The sequence below is a fragment of the Vidua macroura genome, chromosome 1 (genome assembly GCF_024509145.1).
Source record: "Vidua macroura isolate BioBank_ID:100142 chromosome 1, ASM2450914v1, whole genome shotgun sequence".
Classification (NCBI taxonomy): domain Eukaryota; kingdom Metazoa; phylum Chordata; class Aves; order Passeriformes; family Viduidae; genus Vidua; species Vidua macroura.
The window spans coordinates 111935274-111955137 of record NC_071571.1 but is presented as its reverse complement, the minus strand read 5'-3'; the positions used below and the strand labels follow the sequence as shown (position 1 = coordinate 111955137).

General features: G+C 39.8%; 1 protein-coding gene across 16 annotated transcripts in view; it reads right to left on the bottom strand.

The window, feature by feature from the left end:
* Positions 1-19864, bottom strand: part of DTNA (dystrobrevin alpha) — a 223604-nt gene that overhangs the window by 77849 nt on the left and 125891 nt on the right. For 7 of the 16 annotated variants that reach the window (XM_053973289.1, XM_053973340.1, XM_053973356.1 and 4 more), the window contains exons 2-3: positions 19303-19370; positions 13408-13488 (exon numbers count right to left, since the gene is read on the bottom strand). In XM_053973289.1, the coding sequence (XP_053829264.1) occupies positions 13408-13488; positions 19303-19369 (148 nt within the window). In that variant the 5' untranslated portion in view covers position 19370. Of the gene's footprint in view, positions 1-13407; positions 13489-13907; positions 14040-19302; positions 19371-19864 lie in introns of those variants that run through there. The other 9 variants (XR_008436227.1, XR_008436228.1, XM_053973282.1 and 6 more) reach the window with 4 other exon arrangements.

Genomic DNA, 19864 nt, shown 5'->3' with positions numbered 1-19864 from the left:
TCACTTTCAGTATGGTACCTGACAAATCCACCAAGGTGAATGAGTGTGTAAAGATCTCCAGTAAAATTTTTCTTTTATACAGTAATTTAATTTACAATAGAAGTTCCTTTTTCCCCTGCTGTCAGCTCCTGACCACCTTGTCTTACCTCTATTTAACCTAAGACTGAAGAGCTCTCCATGGGTGGCAAAAGCCATCAGTCTCTCCAAGGAGCAGCACTAATGACAGTCAATCCTTCAAAAGGGAACAGCGGGTGATCCACCCTGAGCGCTGGGCTGGGAAACGGTTGTCATCTACTTGTCACCCAGATGCTGGCAAAGTGCTTCCTTTTTTTAAAATGTGCTTTGAAATAATTTATTTGAAATGATGAACAAAGTATGACATATATAAAATGAAATAATAAAAAATATAACTCTAAGCTTCTTAGTATTTGATGACAACTAGGAAAGACTTAACACTCTGCCCTGTTGCTAAGAAGTCAACAACGACTTAAATCCATTGATTACATATAACTTTCTTATTTTAAGTGTTAAACGTATTTATGAATTGAAGATCAACATGCAAATAGCAGACCTATTGCTACATGTATTCCACAGTCAGAAACTTTCTAACCACCCCAAGACAATGGCATTTCTAGACTGTGTGTCTATTATTCTTGTGATCCCACTACAGAACTACATTAGTGAGAAAGGCTTTATTTGAGGCACTCTGTGATCAGGCCTTAGTCTGACTTACCAGTTCCTACAAAAGGGTTTTGCAAGTGTCAGCTTTCAAACAACCAAAGAACTCATGAGGTAACAAGACTTGGTCAATAGATATGTACAATACACAACAGCTTTCTGATTTCTCTTTAAAAAGGTCAGCTTGCCTTACATTTGAGCTCTCGGGCCAGTTTGTAAAATATAGATCTGGTGAACCTGACAGTGAATACAGCAACTGAATCATGGAGACTTTCAAAAAATGTTTCCAGAGGAGAACCAGAAGCCACGTGTGAGCCCTGCTGGAAGTTCAGGAACGCCCGAAGTAGGAGGAGGAAGCCCCAGTGTGCGAGGCTGGCCCAGCCCAGGTGCTGTGTAAGAAGGCAAGGCACGCCGGCCGAGATCCGCGCCAGCCGGCGGGACGCGCCGCACACGCTGCTGGCGGGTCCCCGCCACAGGATGGCACTCCTGGGTGTATTTTAAACGCAGCCACGCTCGCTCCAGCATTTTAACTCTCTCCTGGCACGGTGTCAGGCGAGACAGCGCGAATCAGAGGCGGTGCATCCCCACCGCTGTCTCCCGAAAATGGCCTTGTCTCTGTATTTAGTTGATTCAAGCGTACGCGCGCGGAGCTTCGGCTGTGGATGTCCTGCACGGGCGATCAGGTGTGACAGGCAAACAATGCCAAAGCCGTAAAAAGACAGAGTGTCTTCATGTTGGATGCCCTTATTACAGTGATAACATCTTCCCCAGAAATATGCTTCTTCAAATGCCAAGTCTTACTTATACCACATCTTTCTTTCATCAGTAGTTTCCTTTTTCCCTCTGATACAACCGCTGCCAGCTCCATCCATGCCCCCCACCCCATCCCCAAACACTCCCCAAGCCACAGGGGGACTACAGCTTGCTTGGCACTGTTACCAGCCAAAAGCAACCATAGAGAGAATGCAAATGTTAACAAATGGGGTTATTTACGTTGTTCATTGATTTTGAAGCAGTGCACGTTACCATCCTAAGGATACAGGGTGCTATCCCCAATCTCATATTAACTGCTGTTTCCTTTAACAAACAGCTTGTGTAAGGGAAAATGTGATTTAACAGTTTTTTTGGCAACAATTTCTTACCTAATAGCTATAGAAAACAAGTTGAGATGACATTATCAGCCTTTAAGGTTCAGTCATATCACAAAGGTCAATGAAAAAGAATGAGCACCTATTTTACATTTAGAACTGCTTGAAAACAAAAGCCCTCTTTGGCATATATCCTGTTTTTCAGACTGTGATCCATGGTTACTTTGTTTTCTGTAATATTATTTTAACAAATCATTTAGGGTCAGCCAGACTATAAACAGCAACACAAGGTACAGTATATTAATGAAAGATTAATCGTGCACTTTCTTGAATATAAAATATGTGATATTTTACATATATGCAAATTCTTAATCTGATCCTTATTCTATTAATTTAAATATTTTCTTATGTAATGTAGACTGAATTTGACCCATAACATTTTCATCTATTAAAAATAATTAGAGAAGTTCTTAAGCGGAACTTAATGCTCGGGTAAACAGTCTGACACCACAACTGCATTTTTCATCCCCAGAGCAGAAGAGACATACTAAAGACTATTACCATATGCTTCTCTCTTCTGGAGAGTTTAGTTCTGTCCAGAGGGTTCCTGGGACAAAATCCCAGTACCAGCTTCAGCTGTTGAGAGTGAGAGCAGTGCTGTGAAACAGGACATTCATGTGACGCACAGAACTCTGGTGAAAAAGCATCTTATGCCTGAAGTCATAAAGCCAGCTCAGACTGATCTTATTTAACCTTTTGCTGAGATTGGTAATCAAGTTACTAATTACTGTCATAGGTTCCAGCTTTCATAGGTATTAATAATGTATTACATTTGAAAACAATGCAATTTATTTGCCCCAAAATCTTCTGGAATATGAGCTATAATCAGCTTGGAAAGAGGGAAAGGTGGATCCTGGTATATGGAATATCCATTTCTATGGTATCAATTTTATTTGAATAGGCAGCCTCATATTCAGAGAACCTATCCAGAATATTTGACTGAACTCTGTTTTTGTGTTCACACAATCTTTCCAGATTTTCTCTCCTGACATTACTCACATTCAAAGCAATGTCTTCTGTCAGAGTCGGTCGGTGCTCCATTTCCCCAGCTGATTCATTCCCTCAGTAACCACAACTCCCAAACCAGAAGGCAACTGCAGTGTCTCCCCTTAAAATACCACACTCTAAAACTTCACATCTCTTGAGGAAATAAGGACTAGGCCAAGGAGAAAAGTTACAGCTGATACAAACATAGCTCAACAATCAGCCACACTGAGAAAGGCAACAAGACTGCAGAATGTGAAATGGCAGATAAATGAGATTTAGGTGAAGTTTCGCACATCTATCCTTCCCCCTGTGTGTGACAGAAGCTCTTTAATGATGTTGTCAGGGCCCCTAGATGGAGTAAGAGTCTCGACGTACATGGCCACTTATCTGTCATCCTTTATTTTACACACTCAGTCCTTAAAGACATCCTGAAAATCCAAGACAAAATAAAAGAGTTTCAAGGCAAAATATAGATGAATGAACTGTGGAAAATTAAACTTGGGGAAGATCAGGACCTTTACAAGAGATGCAGTATGATACTAGTGTCAACTTCATTTATCAGAAATTGAGTTCAACCTCCTCAAACAATACACACTGAGGGACTGATTCATTCTTTCCTTTGTGCCATAGTGATGTCAATGAGTTCAAAAGAGTTACTTTCAATTTACTCCCTGTCAGGAAAAGAGACATCCATCTATCCATCCACATGGACCAAAGAAAAGGCTGAGCAGACAGAGAACTTCTGTGAAATTAGCCTACCCTTTTCTCAGTTAAAGGGCCAAACACTCTGCTAGAAAACCTCTGCAGCCAAAAATAGTATTACAGTCTGAATTCCGACTAGAAGTGCCTTGATTCAGCACAAGGAAAAAGGCCTCTGTAAAGCCATTGTATATCACAAACATTAATGTCAGGAAGCTGAATGTTCATTGTATAGAGACACAGAACTGTATTAATAACAATACCCACTGAGGACATTATATTGTGCAGTCTCTTCACACTTACAAAAGCAGGAAATTATTTTTATAGTCAACATCTTCTGTTTTCATAATTTGTCCTAGCATACCAGATACTTGCTGTATGAAATCTTCCACTAAGACTTAATGAAAATAAAACTAGATGCAGTAAAATATGATATAATGGCTAAGTTAAAGCTTCTCTCTGAATATTCTCGGTGTTATGAAGTTGATCTATATTACTAGAGTTACACAAACTTTTAAAGTAACTGAAAACAAATGAGCATGCAAAAAAACACTCACTGGGAATTACAGGAGGAGAGAATTATAAAAAAATGACATTAGGTCCCCTATTCTGATTTTCCTTCTGGGGACTGTTTGCTGTCTTCACCCTGAAGAATCCCGTAATTGCTGAGAACATTCACCACTGGCTGTGGCTGGCTTCCCAATGGGCTGGCTTCACAGTGGGCTGGCTCCACAGTGGGCTTATTTGTAAAAGTTACTGGAGACAGGAATGAGGAATGGCTGGAGACAGATCAGACTTTCTGTGTCAGGTTGTGATGGAGACCACTGTTTAGGCAGGAAGACGGTGCAGACTGTGTGGTTGAGGTGGAGGAAAGCTGTGTAGTACCTACTCGTTCTCCTGAGCTGACTGATGGTTTTAAAACCAGGGACAGGGTAAAAATTCAGCAAAATTCCCAACTTGGCAGATGCAATGGAGAAGGAGTTCAAAACATGAGGAGGAATTTATTTACTGGAAGGCTTGTTAAGCATTGCAACAGGCTGCCCAAGGAGTTAGCTGGTAGAGCCACCATCCCTGGGCGTGTTGAAGAAATGCCTGGACGTGGTACTAAGTGCTTTGGTCTAGTTGACAAGATGGTGATGGGTCACAGGTTGGGCTTGATGATCTTGGAGATGTTTTCCAACTTAAATAATTTTGTGATTCTTTGAATGCTGTGCTACAACACACACAATGAGCAAAATAGCCCAGCATATTCTGCCAGGAATCTGCAAGTAGATAAAAATTGTCCCTTAGTCTCTACAGAAAATATGTATGTATGGACTGAGCTCATGTATTACTCCTCAAGAATAATTGCTTTGAGTCCAGAATTGGAGACACAGGGCTTCAAGATAAAGATCCTTACGAACAAAGGCCCACAATCACCAAACTCACCAATAACTGCTCCAAAGATGACTTGTTACTTCTTTCCCCCTGTGCCACATAAAGAGGATGTCATACAGAAAAAGCCCCGAGAGAATGACTCGTACATGACAGGCATTAAGTTACACTGCTTAATGCACTCTGACACATTATGGAGGTGCTCATGTGACATCAGGGCAGACCTAGCAAGAGACCCAAACAGGACAGATCAGAACAGCCCAAGGAAAGGGAGAGAAGGCTCAAGTGTAAGAGAAGGTTTGCCTGAAAAAAGATTCTTGGAACCAAGAGAGTAACAGGAAAAGAGAGAGTAGACAAGGGAATAAGGGTTGCAGAGAAGTCAGCAATAAAGCAAATGCCACAGATAATGACATGAAGCTGAAGAAGGGACAGAGAAATAAATAGTGAAGGAGACTTAAAAACTCAGCTACAGACTGAGGGGAAAAACATGAGGGTGAAAGAAGAAAAAGCTCTCATACAAAGAATCAGAAGATACAGTGATCTGTGATCACCAAGGTATTGGTTTGTTTCCACTAAACAGTATGTCTACATACATTTTGCAATTTTTAGACTGTCTACAAGATTACCAAGATAATAATAGTAATAATAATAATAATAAATAATAATAAATTTTCTTTTGATTGAAGTATTTATTAAGAGGACCAATATGAAGCAGGATACAAAAACCTTCTGGCTTGGGGAAACTAAGCCAAAGGTTGCCAGACAAAGGTGAGTGATGCCTATTACCAGAAGCAGATGTTCAGAGACATGAGCGGGGAACAGAACAGACTGTCCAACCTTACACGTTCATCAGGAAAGCCATCAGAAATAGCACAGTGAATGGCAGTCTTCACAGAGTTCAGGAAGTCAGTAAGAAGAGATTTTCAGCTATGATCCAATTACAAAAGCTGTCTGCATTCAGGCAGAGCTGTGCCACCCGTGTAGCAGAGGGCAGCATGTAGGTATACTTGTGACGTGACCTAGGCCACGTGTCCGTCAACTTCTGACTTAAAGAAAGCCAAATTAGTCATTTTCCTCTTTAAAGGACAAAATAATATTAGCTGACAATCTTCTGCAACTCCTGTTTTCAACAGGAGCCACCTGGAATCATTGGTATGTTTGAAAAATCAATCTCTAAGCAACTGAAAATATAAGAGTTTTAAGGTAATGTCCTTCTTTCACTCCTTTTGACATTAAAATTAATTCCAAATATCCACTAATAGTTCTTGTCTCAGTCTTGGATGAGACAGACTTGCAGTGGCAGCCCTTAAGAGCAAGTACTCAGGGACATCTGAGAAAACACAACCCTCTTATATAACGAGAGTACACTTCATGCTAACACTGAAGAAAAGGCTGAACAGCAGTCCCTCAATGAACATGCCAAATATACAGGTTACATGCCAGCTCTCTAACAGCTATTATGATTGTCAAGCATATTAATAAACTTTTACAGTTGAAAGGAAAAGAAAATCTGAACCTATTTTCAGGATATTGTGCTCTGAGCGAACACTTACAGACTAAGGATTTGTCTGCAGGGAATATGCTAAATCAAGCCCTTTTGAACTTTTGATTAAATAATTGATGCATAATGCAGAATGTATAATACATGCATTCTTTTTCCATAGTTGCCTGGAAACCCATATGGAACAGTACTAGCAATTCCAGAAGCATTTAGTCTCTAAGTCGTTGGTGAAGACAAAGGAACAAAAAAGTTTTTAAGATCATTAACTCATCTCTCTTTCCATTCTTCAAATACTGCAGGATACCAGAATTAGTAACTTACACAACGGTATCATGACTCTTGTAATACAGAGTGGATTTTTTTTAAAGCTGTATCTCTTGGAGCCATGTGAATAATGTCACTCATTGTAAGGGAACTTGTAAGACTCAGCTTTCATTAAAATAGAAAACAAAGAACACAACTAATATTTCCAGCCTCTACCTTTATGTAATAGTAATAAGCAAATCACAGAATATACAAGGTGCTCAACAATGAAGAACAAAAATAAGAGTGCAAAATGGTAATTTTCTTTCCAAATTACAGGATTTTAAGCAAATCTCATAAAAGACTGATCACTCAGGGTTTAGAAGAATATGAGAATCCCATGATCACAAATTCAAGAGGCAGATTGCTTCAAATTGCAGCCAAGCAGACCTTTTGCACTTCTCAAGTAGGCAACACTGCTTGTCATTCAGTTTGATTGCTCTGTGACCCAGCCTGAAACTATCTTGTGCTTTATTGCTTCCAATATGAAATGAAAAACAGGATAAAACCCAACAATGAGAACAGAGCACTAACCATGGAAACTACAGTGATGAAGGATTAAATTATTTAATCTAAACAATTCTGTAATCATCATAATTTGGTGTCTCTGTTTCTGATGGTCATCCCGAGTAAAATAAAAAGAAGAGCAAGCTCAAAATTGCATGGGCTGTACAGCTCTTGAGATGTGAAAGGCAGGATAGTGACAGTGAACACCTCCTGCCATGGCAGGGATCTTCAGGGGATTCTTGCGCCTTTGCACATTTGTTGTGCACATTTGAGAAAATCAATACTCACCGAGTCAAAGGATGAATGTCTTTAGGCACTGGCAAGAGGTCTTGTTTGAGTAAAGAGAAGCAGTTACATGGTCCTCAATCTATCAACATGTAAATATGAAGGATTTGGTGGTTAAACATCAACAGGACAGACTGGAACACTTGTGAGTGTCCTCTAGCTTTGTATTTAGGGAACTGTTTTGGATGTGTAAGATTAGTGCAGATTTTCTCATGCATAAGAAGGAAGTTGAACCTGGATGTCCTGTTAACTTCCTCAACCACTGGATAACACAAAGGTCACACACCATTTCCAGTGGAATCAAGACTTGCTTATCCTTTCCTTTTACTACAAGTACCAGATATTGTGACTTTTCATTTTGTGGTGAATGGCATGTTGAATGGAATGGGATAAAATGATACATTAAGTGTCAGCCAGCATAGAAAAAATACAGTCAAACCCCAAGCCCTAGCAATTTTATTTAGGTTAAATCAAATAATTTTTTAAAAATTGCTTGCTGTGATGATGGGGGCCCATTGCTCATACAGGCTGATCTCATAATTTCATACCCAGATAGTCAGTTTCTAGGACAAACCCATTTTCAGCAGCTTGCTGTAGCATTACAGGAGGTCTAAGAGTACAGACAGAAAAGAGCTTTAAGAAAAGCACCTAAAAATAATGTAATTACAGTAACTGTCATTCATTTTCACTAGGAAATTATTACATTTCAGGAGGGGAGAAATTATCCTAACTTAAAACAAATGTAAAAAGGCAGATCAGATCAGGGAAGCATCCAAAAGCATGTATAGAGATTAAGCTGACATGCCTACATGCCTCAGCTTGACTACACAAACCCAGAGAAGCAGAACAAAGAGAAGGTAGAGGTGGAGGAGACTCCCTTGGACATAGATAAGCTTTCCATCACAGTCATGGCAGCTGTGCTCCCTATGAATAGAAAGCAAACTCTGTACTACAACCTGGATAAGCCAAAAGAATTAAACAACAACAACAACAACAACAAAAAAAAAATCATTCACACTGAATATTAAAGGGAGGAACAAAGACACCAACACCCTAAGATGTTGAGATGAAACTGCCAGAAGAACAAGCTCTCTTTTTGTCTGCTTTAATTAAGCCACATGTTACCATCACCAGCACAGCTTTTGATTTATTCTGATGATTTATTCTGATCTAGGGAAATCAGCAAAATCTGATTGCAGTCACAGTCACAGAATGATCTCACAACACATTTAGGATAGTTCATCAAGGACAGCAGTAGTTTTCCAGCCATACAGTTCTGTATTAGTGAGTGATATTTAATGGTATAATGGTTTTGATTATGTTATGTTGTTATGTCCTACTCCTGGTTGTCACCATACCCCAGAGGGAATTTGCATGTGAACATGGTATTTCATCTCAGCATGTTAATAAATTCACCAAGAAAGAAGTATTAAAATAAATCAATGGCACAATGATCACTGGGAAAAAATTGTAAATTGTGGGGTTTAGTGGTTCTGGATACTGGTGAATGTTGAGACATAGGTCTAACTGCTGTCATTGATCTTTCATCTTTGTTTTAGGAAAGCCTAAGATGCTTCTGTGCCTGGATGCCATGGACAAACAGCAGCAAATCAACCTTGCCAAGACAGCATTTTCCTGGCAGTAAGGGGTGCTGAGCAGGAGTTACTTTTGCTGAGAATGTACTCAAGTGCAGCAAAGTAAAGGACAATACTCTCCCGTTTGACTTGGTGAGAGCAACATTGGTTCATAGGGTTTTCAAGTTCTGTGACTATTTCAGATCTCACAGTGTTCAACTGTCGTTTTTCCATCTCCCTCCTTGATTCTTGCAGGGTGCACTATCCAGGACCACCTTTGAAGCACATTTAGAAAATCTATATGATAAAGTCAGCTATTCCCATTTGGTGTATTTTGTACAGTATAGACTGGAATAAACATGCAGCATGTTTGATCATGTTCCTATACCTCTTCCTACTTGCTTTTATTACCCCAAATAATGAAATTTAACCTCAAATTATTAGGATGCTGCTATTTCCAAGACTATATCCAAGACCATTCAGTAGTAAAGTGGCCACAGTCAGTTCATACACTCCTGGCTTTACATTCTGGGATTTCAAGATGACATAATCACCAGCAATGTGTTCTCCAAAGTCCATCTGTCCACAGGTCTTCACATTCATTTGGAATATTCATGCCCACATCTCAATACCTTCTCCAGAATTTAGTATTTATTTGATTTTTTTTTCTTTCTTTTTTTCCCCAAAAAAGGCATCTATGTCTTGTGCTGGTATTTATAACTAAGGGAAGACTATTGCTATTCCAACAGGTCTATTGCTACAGGAATTCTGCAAAGCAATCAGCAAGTAGTTTGCAATTATCTCTTTCTATACGCACCAAATCCTCAAAAGTACCTACATTACCTACAGAGTTTCTCTTTTCATTATTTCCAATTTTAGAAACTGTCAGCAGAAATAAAAAGCATAGAATTAGTTTATATTCATGGTGAATTAACAAGGTTTCCCAACTTTTAGGATTTCAGCATTCAGAATTTTGCATGTCTCCTGCTTTTGGGATTTTTGTAACACATTGCATCCCACATTTGGACACTTACAAGATTCAGAGGTGTGGACACAATAATTTGTAAATGTTATTATTATTTATTTGCAGTGTTAACTTAGGTAAAGGGGAATGCTTAAATTTGCAGGAATTTTTCTTTGTAAGATAACATCAGAGATTTTTCAAATTTATCTACTTTTTTATGAGTCCTTAAGAAGAATTTTTTGTTTTTCTGAAGAACAAGACTTGACTGGATTAAGTTCCATTCTGTTTGACAAATAATTGCAAGGACTGAAAATTATTTTCTCACACTTTGATGATTGTATTTGAACTGTCACTTTAAAATGCTCAGAGACATTTTATAAAATAAATACTTTCCACAAACAGAGTATTCCCAAAGTTGTACAGAATTGTCAGAAAGACGTATATCTGCAATTTTGAAGACTGTTGGCTAAATATCTGCACAGAAATCTTCTTATGAAAATGAAATAATTTCACAAAGCAAATTATTTGATCAACAGTGGTAGTACTCAAGGTGCACCATATGTAGTTATATTCTGATAGAAGGTGGTAAACTGTCATGTTCTCCCTAATTTTTCCCAGATAATTTAATTAGTTTCACGAGAAAACTGTGCAAGAGAGAAGGGCTCTCAGAATATCATTTTTGCCCACTGCACACTGCCTACTTTGCCAGTAAAACCCAGCCTCCTGCTGAAGGTTTCAGCAAAAAACTGCTTTTCTACTGAGGGAATTCTCAAAGGGAGGCCAGGAGATGAACCTGAGTCTGTGTCTGCATTAAAGGCAGCAGAAACAAACAGTGCACTGTGTGTGATAAGTGTAGCTGCCTGTTAAATGATATCCCATGACTGCCTATGCTAATGGGCACCTCCAGGTAAAAGAGATGGTGCTAATAAAGCCTCTGCTCTGCTTCCCTTGGAACAAACACTTCTGGCACTCAAAGCAGCTCTCTGCTTCCATCCTCATACACCTTCAGCCTGTAGCCAAGAGCAGCTCTCAGCCATTTATTAAATTAGCTCTTTAAAAGAACCCTCAAATATAGTCTTTTCCAAGCAATTTTTTACTAGTAAGTCTGGGCCAGTGTGCCAGGGCAGGGCAGAAGGGCACAGCTGAAAGAAGGCAAGGATGGCTTGAGTGACGGGAGGTGCTATGCACTGGGAGTGGAGCAGAACTGTCTTTAAGCTTTTTCTTGTTATATTCTACCCTAAATGAAGCAGCACAGATGCAGCAGAAAGGATTTTTTTCCCCATGACCCTTTTTCTTTTTTTGTCTCATTACTGCTGGGTGGTACATAATGACAGTATCTGTAGGGAAAAAAAAAACCCCAAAACAGTCACTGACATGAGCCAGAGATCTGATATTAACCATTTCAAGGGAAGTGCTCAGTTCAGTGGCTCTATGTTTAGCAGCTCTTTCTTGGACAGTCATTACTTGAATACCTGCCAGGTGAATGAATGACTTCTTTTCCCATTGGTAAGAGAAACTCATCTGGGAGACCAGCAGTCTACTTGAAACAACAAGAAGAAAACTGTACTTGATGGTGAAAAGTCACACACAATCCAGCCTGTTCCAGAGCAGCAGGTATTAATTCTTAAGTTGCACTGAACCTAATACTTAGCATGACATTATAAGTTTCTCCTTTTACCTTTTTTTTCCTTAAGAAGAGATTGATACAGTATAAATCTTTAAACAAGATCAGCAAATTACTCCTCCTAGGTTATCAATGGAGACAAGAAGCTAAGTCTCCATCCATGAGCTACTTGGCACAAGCTAGCAAACTGCAGGGCATCTGCACTAATTCTCTATGAGGAGAACCAACAGTTCCAGAAAAGCAGATCACAGTTCATAAATAAGAGGCACAAAATTAAAATTAACAACCAGTGTATTTTCAGCCAGCCAGACACTCCCAGCAATGAGGCTACTGTTAGCCCTTTGTTTTTTTCTTTTCATTTGCTTTGCATGCAATTACATACATACTTTGCTATCACCGTCCATTTAATTGGATACTTTTGTCACCTCACACTACTGTATAATGTTACCATGAAAATGAAGTGAAAATGTCATCCTCCTAAACATAAGATTTAAAAAAAACCCAACTGAATGCAACATAATAGCATCTTTCAACAAATTTGCTCCTGAATGGGAGAAGCCAGCTGCTGGGCAGGTACTAAGCCCCCCCTGGGTTTTGTGTCTGGCAGACTGCTTATAATGCAATACCAAACCTTCAATTCATACTTCAGCAAAGGATATATCAAAAATATGAGAAGTGTGCTACAAAAGTGATTAAATTATCAGCTCCGTGGCTAATAACACAGTAAATACTCTCCAAAATGTTTTCCATTACAAGTTGGCCTCTCCAGTATGTTTGGACAGCATAAGATAAACATTTCTGTAACACAGACAGATGTAACCCCAAAACTAGGAACTTAACAGGGTGCTAAATTTCTACCTACAGTGAGCATTTTTTAACATACTTACCACTGTATGTAGCACAAGCATAGCCAGGTTGTCATTCTAGTCTGTATGTTACAACTAAAACCCATTTGTTTTCTCTGTGTTGGTCCTCTCCCTACTGCTACTGCTGACAAGAGTGCCCTTGGTTAGGGTATTTTTTTAAGTTGTTGTGGTAAGGTCCAGTAAAGCACATATACCCAAATCTGCCTTTCTAAGTATTTGCATACTATTTTGGATGGAGAAGAAAGGATACACTCCATTACAGATTTTATATGTATTTCGCCTTTAAAGCTTACAGCACATGACTGTGCTAATAGAAAATGCAGCCATAAAGGGAAAAAGACTGAATCTCAGAAGAGAAGTCAAAAAAGGTCACTAATCAAGTGGGAAATTTCCCAATAAAACCTAGAGGGATTAAGACAGATATGCAGAGATTACAAGCAGGTTCACTCTCTCCAAAGAGCTACCTCTAGCTGGCCTTCTGGAAATAGAGGGGTCTGACCAGCATTGCACTTATTTTGCTGCACCCTAAATAGAAGAGGACTGGAAGCAGCATTTTTTCTCACAGAGCTGCTAAAAAAGCATTTAACTTGCAGGGCCCTGCTGAAACTCACAAATGCTATTTCACAAGAACAGTGGAGAATGCAGTTAACATACTTATTAATTAAAGTTGTGGCCTGTATCCTGCTCCACCCTTCTATGACTGAATCACTGGCATATTTGAGGCAAGTTCCTTATACAAACAGGTTAATATTTGAAGTCTGCCCAGGCACTCTGATTAGTGTCCTTTGCAATGCCAGATCACACAGTCCCGGTTTGCCAGTGGTGTGAAGGACAGGCTGGAGAGTGCAGTGGGCAGGGTGTAACAATGGTAGGTGAAAGAAGTGCTGGCATACTTACAGTTGCATTTCTTCTGAACAAATCTAAGCTTGCATGCTGTTCGGTAGGTGGACAAACGGATGCGATCCAGATCCTGAGCCCCTAGTGGAAGAGAATAACGGTGACATTTGTATGGAATATGACCTGTGCGTATCTTTGCTAGCAGGGAAGCCAGAGAACAAAGAGGACACATGAGCTGCCTCCGTTTAATAATTTTCAAGGCTCTCTCCTTTGCAGAGAGAGTAGAGAGGAGTGAGGAGTAACAAGGGGAATATCAGGAGCTACAGTGTTAAAAGAATTTTAAAAAGGAAAGCAAGGAATAGTCAGCCCACTGTGTCTGTCACTTTGAAGAACAATCTGGTCAAGCTGCAGGCTAAAAGACACACTGGCCAGGCTCCAACAGCAGGGAAAACCTCAGTAGAATTTTAATATTCAGCAAAAAAAGCTCATAACAAATATTCTTTAGCTGACATGCCACACCAGAGCAAGGTATTGCCAGCAAGCCAAATCAGAAAACATACTGTGCTGTAACATAAAGACTTGTGGCAATCTGCAGAAGGCGGCAATGACAAGGGCTGTGCAGCCTTTCTCCATTTTGTGGATGTATGTTCTCTGCAGTGGAGACCTCTGAGGGTCAGCTCTGTGCTCCACACGAAGCTTGGCCCTGGCTGCTGCAGCGTAAAGATCTGGTAACATTTCCAAAGCAGCTGTCCAAGAGATGGGAACAAAGTGGCAGCTACCTCACAAACAAGGACAGTACAGAGGGGCCAGTATGGGGGCAGACCCTGGCACAGTGTCCAACAAACTCACCCAAACAAGGTACAGTCAGGATGTAAGAGGAGTGGAATTACAGCCCTGATTTTACACAAGCTTCCGAAATGCTTTAAGATTTCTCAGCTGAACTGCAGAACATATGGCCATGTTGGCTTCTGTAGCAGGATACTCTAAGTGGGGGTAAAAACAGCTCAAATTTTCTCCCTTTTGCATAAGTTATCAGTGATGGATGGAGAAGGTGGATCATGCTGCTTTAGGTGTTCAGGGATGCTGAGACCAGTCTGACTCCACAACCCTAAAGCTAAACCTTTTGGGGACATGAAAAACAGTCTTGCCTGACAGAAATCAGCACTGGTGAGGATGTGGCACACAAAGTTCCTGATAAAGGAAGCAACAAGTGATAGTAGTGATAACTTATCTGAAGCTGCTGAGCTGGCACAGGGAGCCTAGAAACATTTGACTGACAGTCAATCACTTTAAAAGCTCAGTTCCATTTTTTAATGGCAGGGACTTCAACACCTTCCTTTTGGATACGTATGTGGCAATTCCTCCCTTGACTGGGGATACCCCTCAACGTTATTCCTTGAGATCAAGTGGAAGAGATATGCCCACGGTGTTGATACGGGTGAGTAACACCAATCTGTACTTAATAATTATTAAGCTACTTTTGAAATAATTTATTTAATAAATAGTTCCCAATTTAATTAGTTATAAATATCTATACTATCTGCTAAAAAATTTTGATTAAAATATTTTAGCTTAATTGTTATCATTACACCAATTTAAATAAAGATTTATTTTATTCTTATAAATATATTTGGTTTGGTATTCTTAATCCCGCATGATGAAGTCATATAAAGTATAATTTACATCTCTATAATGCTTAAGAAATAAACTCTTGACTAAGTCTGGGACTAGGATTGGATCGAGTTCTACTCAGACTACTCTCTGAGAAGGAGTTTCCAGAGTGAGGGGGATCCTTTCTGCACCTTGTGACTCAACTGGAGGTCTTCCTTCTCTGATAAATCTTGTCTGAAGCTTCCATTCTGCCTGTGGCAGCATCATTCACCCACACTTTCTTAAACAAAGTCATCCTTCAGACCCAAATTTTTCAAACGTCCTCTGGCCTATGACAGGAAAATGAGAATGATACTCTCTATTCTCCCCAAATTCTGCTATTTTCTTCACCAAATTCTCCCACACCGTCTTCCCAAGCTACTCCCTTTTGCCAGTCACACCATCTGCCTCTAGGAGAAATTACCTTTGACTACTTAACATCAGGTATGGCAAGTATTTTTGTGAGTTTTTTCTGTCATATCCTTTATTGTTAAAATTATACAGGTTTTGTTCCTTCTCCATTAGTATCTCATTGACAGCTTTAGGAAAATTTCTTTGTAGGTGAAAGGGAGGATAAAGCTTGCAACACTAAGCTTTTCCTTTTTAACAGGAAAGATAAGTAAAATTAATGTAACTTTTTCTCTCTTCAGTGAAAGCTATCAATAAACTTCCAGTGCTCCTTTATAAAACTTCAGCCTTTTAACAAGGTTTAAAGAGTGAAAGCAAAGTGAGACTCTGGCTCATTGAGCTTCTTCCAGTAATAATACTAAATAATACTAAATAAATGAACAATACTAAAAAAAAGTAATAATACTAAATAAACAAATTTGTAGGCAACATTGCCCTTTTCCCCCATTTTTTACTATCTGCACACATAGTGGATGGTATTATTTTGATATTATTTGGGGAGTAGGTGTTGTTGATAAGACCCTGAATAGACAATTTAATTTTGTCATGATTCACATTTTGCCACAGTCAGAGATTTATTTGTCAAATAACTTCTGTAGAAAAGTGCCATTGCTTACGTGATGGAGAGTCCTGATAAACAAGTGGAAAGATGTCCAAGACTGAGCATGGCAAATGAGACAGCAAATTCCTAACTTCCCTACAGGCTTGCCAGTGGCCTCTCCTTTCTTCTGCCTGCTGCCAGTGCCTCACTCTGTTTCCTTTGAATATGCTCATGTCAAGTAACACTGTTGGCAGTTTGCAAAAATAACAAAGAGACACACTGCAACTTTGGCTGCTGTTTTCTTGCTGGATAATATGTGCCAACAGTGATGTGCATTTTGAACTCTTCATCAGTGTGGATATACCTGGGCATGTCAGGTCAGACTAAGGTAAGACTAAGACCTAGCGGCTTGACGTCCAACAGAGCATTTTGAGTTATGGGACAAGCTTTAACCACGGGACTCTACAGAAGGTGATAATGATTATGATATCAATTCACAAATGTTTGTAATTTGGAACTTTTCTTCTGAAGGAAAGGAAACAAAAAAGGTCGAACTGGACCTCTCAAAATACAGGGGAAATCACAGTGGTCCAAATTTAAAGTTAGAATCAAATCCTTATATTCCTTGTTCAGGACACACTTCCCACTTAAAAAGGCTTGAAAAGTTGGATTTCTTTTTTTCTTTTTTTTCCCTTTTTTCTATCTTGTGTAGTCTGGAACATGACCCACTTTGTACAATTATTGTGAGGTTTTAATCACAGATTTGCAGATGTAGATCCCAAGAACCAAAACCACTGGCAAAAGCCTTTATATTACGAATTTTCTTCCTCTGATATTGGCAGGTTGTGGAGTTTACCTATTACCATAGGCTTATGCCTATCAGAACATTAAGAAGCTTCACATGGCCCACAATATGTAGGGCATCAGGAGCACACAATTTTTGTTACACATGTTAAACATGTGGGCTTGCACACAGCTGAATGTGATCCCAGGATGAACTTTGTTTCCAGTGAAGCACACCCTCCACACACAGAGGTATCCAAAGGGCTCTCACAATGCAAAGTTCAGTGTTTCATGAATATGGCTAAAATACATTTAGTTTTTCCACAAAGACTTAATATTTTACACTCATTTTACCTAGTTGCAACATCCAGTTCTCTGTGTACGTAGGCAGTAAGTACACAGGTGGAGGAACAGAGGCAGGCAAACAGAAAAGGGAAGCACATGTGAGATAAACCAGACTGAAGTAAGTGAAAGAAGAAAATAGTAGACTATAACTACTGGTGTATAATACAGGAAAATAGTCGCTCCTCTGCCTCCAACTGCTGATTTTCCCAATACCTCCTTAACTCCTGGAAAACAATTCAACATCAAAATAGCCTTCAAAACTGTGGAAACAAACCACAAATCCTCACAGAAAAGTCCTAAATACTTTAGGAATATTTCAAGCTAATGGAAATTAATGGTACTTATGTCACTGACTTTAGCTGACAAAAAAAATCAAGGCCCCTCTGTAATTCTAATTAAAACCACTACTATCAGTATGTTCTGATAATGGACAAATACATTTTTTGATTCTGGCTAAAGTACAACGCCTCCCTCCAAGGTTCCAAGATGCTGTACACAAAAGACAACTGAATCACAGAATATTCTCAGTTGGAAGGGACCCACAAGAATCATTGAGTAGAACTCTTGGCTCCACACAGGATACTCTCAAAAATCACACCACGTGCCTGGCAGTATTGTCCAAATGCTTTTAAAACTCTGTCAGGCTTGGTGCTCTGACCACTTCCCTGGGGAGCCTGTTCCAGTGCCCAAACACCCTCTGGGTGAAGAACCTTTCTCTAATATCCAACCTAGATTCCATTTCCTTCATTCCATTTCCTTCCCTTTCCTCAGGTCCTGTCACTGGGCACCAGAGAGAAAAGATCAATGAGAAATATTCATGAGTTACAACAGCAAGCGCCGTGCGATACTAAAACAATTACAGGGCACAACAGAGCTAGTGGACACTGTGGAATGGACCAAAACAGCTCTTGGTAGGCCATCTCAGTGGGGAGTCTTTAATTTGGAGAGCTCAGATGCAGGGCTCACACACACTGAATTCACCAGCACACACCTGGTCTTTCATCATGCACAATAACTCCAGTCCCAGTAATGCTCATCTTAGTCTGCCACCAAAGATCAGGGAGATGCTCTGTCATAGTTTACTATGAGGTAGGGGACAAACAACAGGAAGCTTAGTAATTACACACAAACCTCAGGTAAATCTATTAACAGAGTGACAGTCTCAAACTTGACATGTAACAGAATTTCCTGGAGAAACAATGGATTGGTTGTAAGAGAAATTAGAGATGACTGTCAGAAGTGCAGGAACACTGTTGGTATGGTACATCCCTGACACATTATCGTGGAGGGAGCACAAGACTTCATTAGGAACTACAAAAAATTACACTGAAGTGGGGTATGAAGTACATGAGTCCCTGTACTGTGTCTGGCTGAGATGCAGTTAACTTTCTTTATAGCATAGTGCATAGTGCTGTGTTTCAGATCTGTGGCTAAAAAAGTGTTGATAACACACCACTGTTTCAGCTGTTGCTGAAGAGTGCTTGCACAGCACCCAGGCTTTTCTGTTTCCTGCTCTGTTCCCTCCCAGGGCTGTCTGGGGATGGACAAGAGGTTGGGAGGAGACACAGCAAGGACAGATGCCCCACCTGGCCAAAAGGTTAATCCACACCATATAATGTCATGCTCAGCAATAAAACTGGGGTAGGGAAAGAAGGGGGAGGGGAGTTTTGTCTTCCAAGGCAGACACTATTCCACGAATAGCTGGGCATCGGTTTGCTTTTGGGAAGTGGGGAATAGCCACCTTTGCATCACTGGTTCTTGGTTTCTGTTGTTATTTTTTCCCTCTCTGTCACCTAATCAAGTCTTTACCTCAAGCAATGAGTTTGCTTGCTTTTGCTCTCCCTATATTCTCTCTCATTCTGCTGGGGCTGGTTAGGGATTAAGCAAGTATGTGGGAGTTCAGCAGCTGGTTGGGGTCAACTCACTACAGATACCTCCAAAAAAAGATGTAGCTTTTGGAGACCTTTATCCCTCTTCATTGCAACCTTTGTACTCCATCATCTTTGTTTTAAGAAAACTACGGATTAAAATAATTCAATTAAAAAATCTGATGTAGAAAATCCCTCTTTCCCGCATTGGTCAAATCAGCTAATTTTCATGCGGTTTTGGTCTCATGATATTCATTTGTGCAACAGAGATTTGAGGTGGAAGGCTTGCATAAATTTTACTGACATTGCATAGCAACTGGCTTGGTCTATCACAGCAAAACATTTCCAGGAAGTACTTACGCATTTCTGCAAACAGCTGCCTTCTTTCTGCCATGGTATTTCCTCTTTTCCCACAATCTTCAATCATTCTGGAAGACAAAATCGTGTGAAAACATTAAGTATTATTCCCAGACTGAACATGTGTCCATAAGCATCCAAAATTGATCCCAAAGAACCTTGGAGGTTGACTGGTGCTCCACGTGTATCCGATGCCTTTTGCCAGCCTCTCTGTGGCGTGGTTTGTGGAGAACCTGGTCCCCAAACTGTCCTCCATTCTCTGGACTCTGCTTTCAAGCATTTGTTCCCCCCCCCCGCCCCTCTCTCCCAAAGGCAGTGTTCAGTTTTTCTGCTTGATGTAACTAACTGGCTTACATAACACAAGCTCTGAAATTCATTTTAGGTTTTCTTAAATAAGGAATCCTCAGTTTAAATTATGTAAGAGAGAAGAAATCATAAAAGATTCGGATATTATTTTATAGTCTCGAAAATGATGTTCTAGCCAATTCTATGTGGAGGAGAAAAAAAAATAGCAAACAACAGCAATTAAATCTCTACTCCATAACATAATACATGTTATTTACCC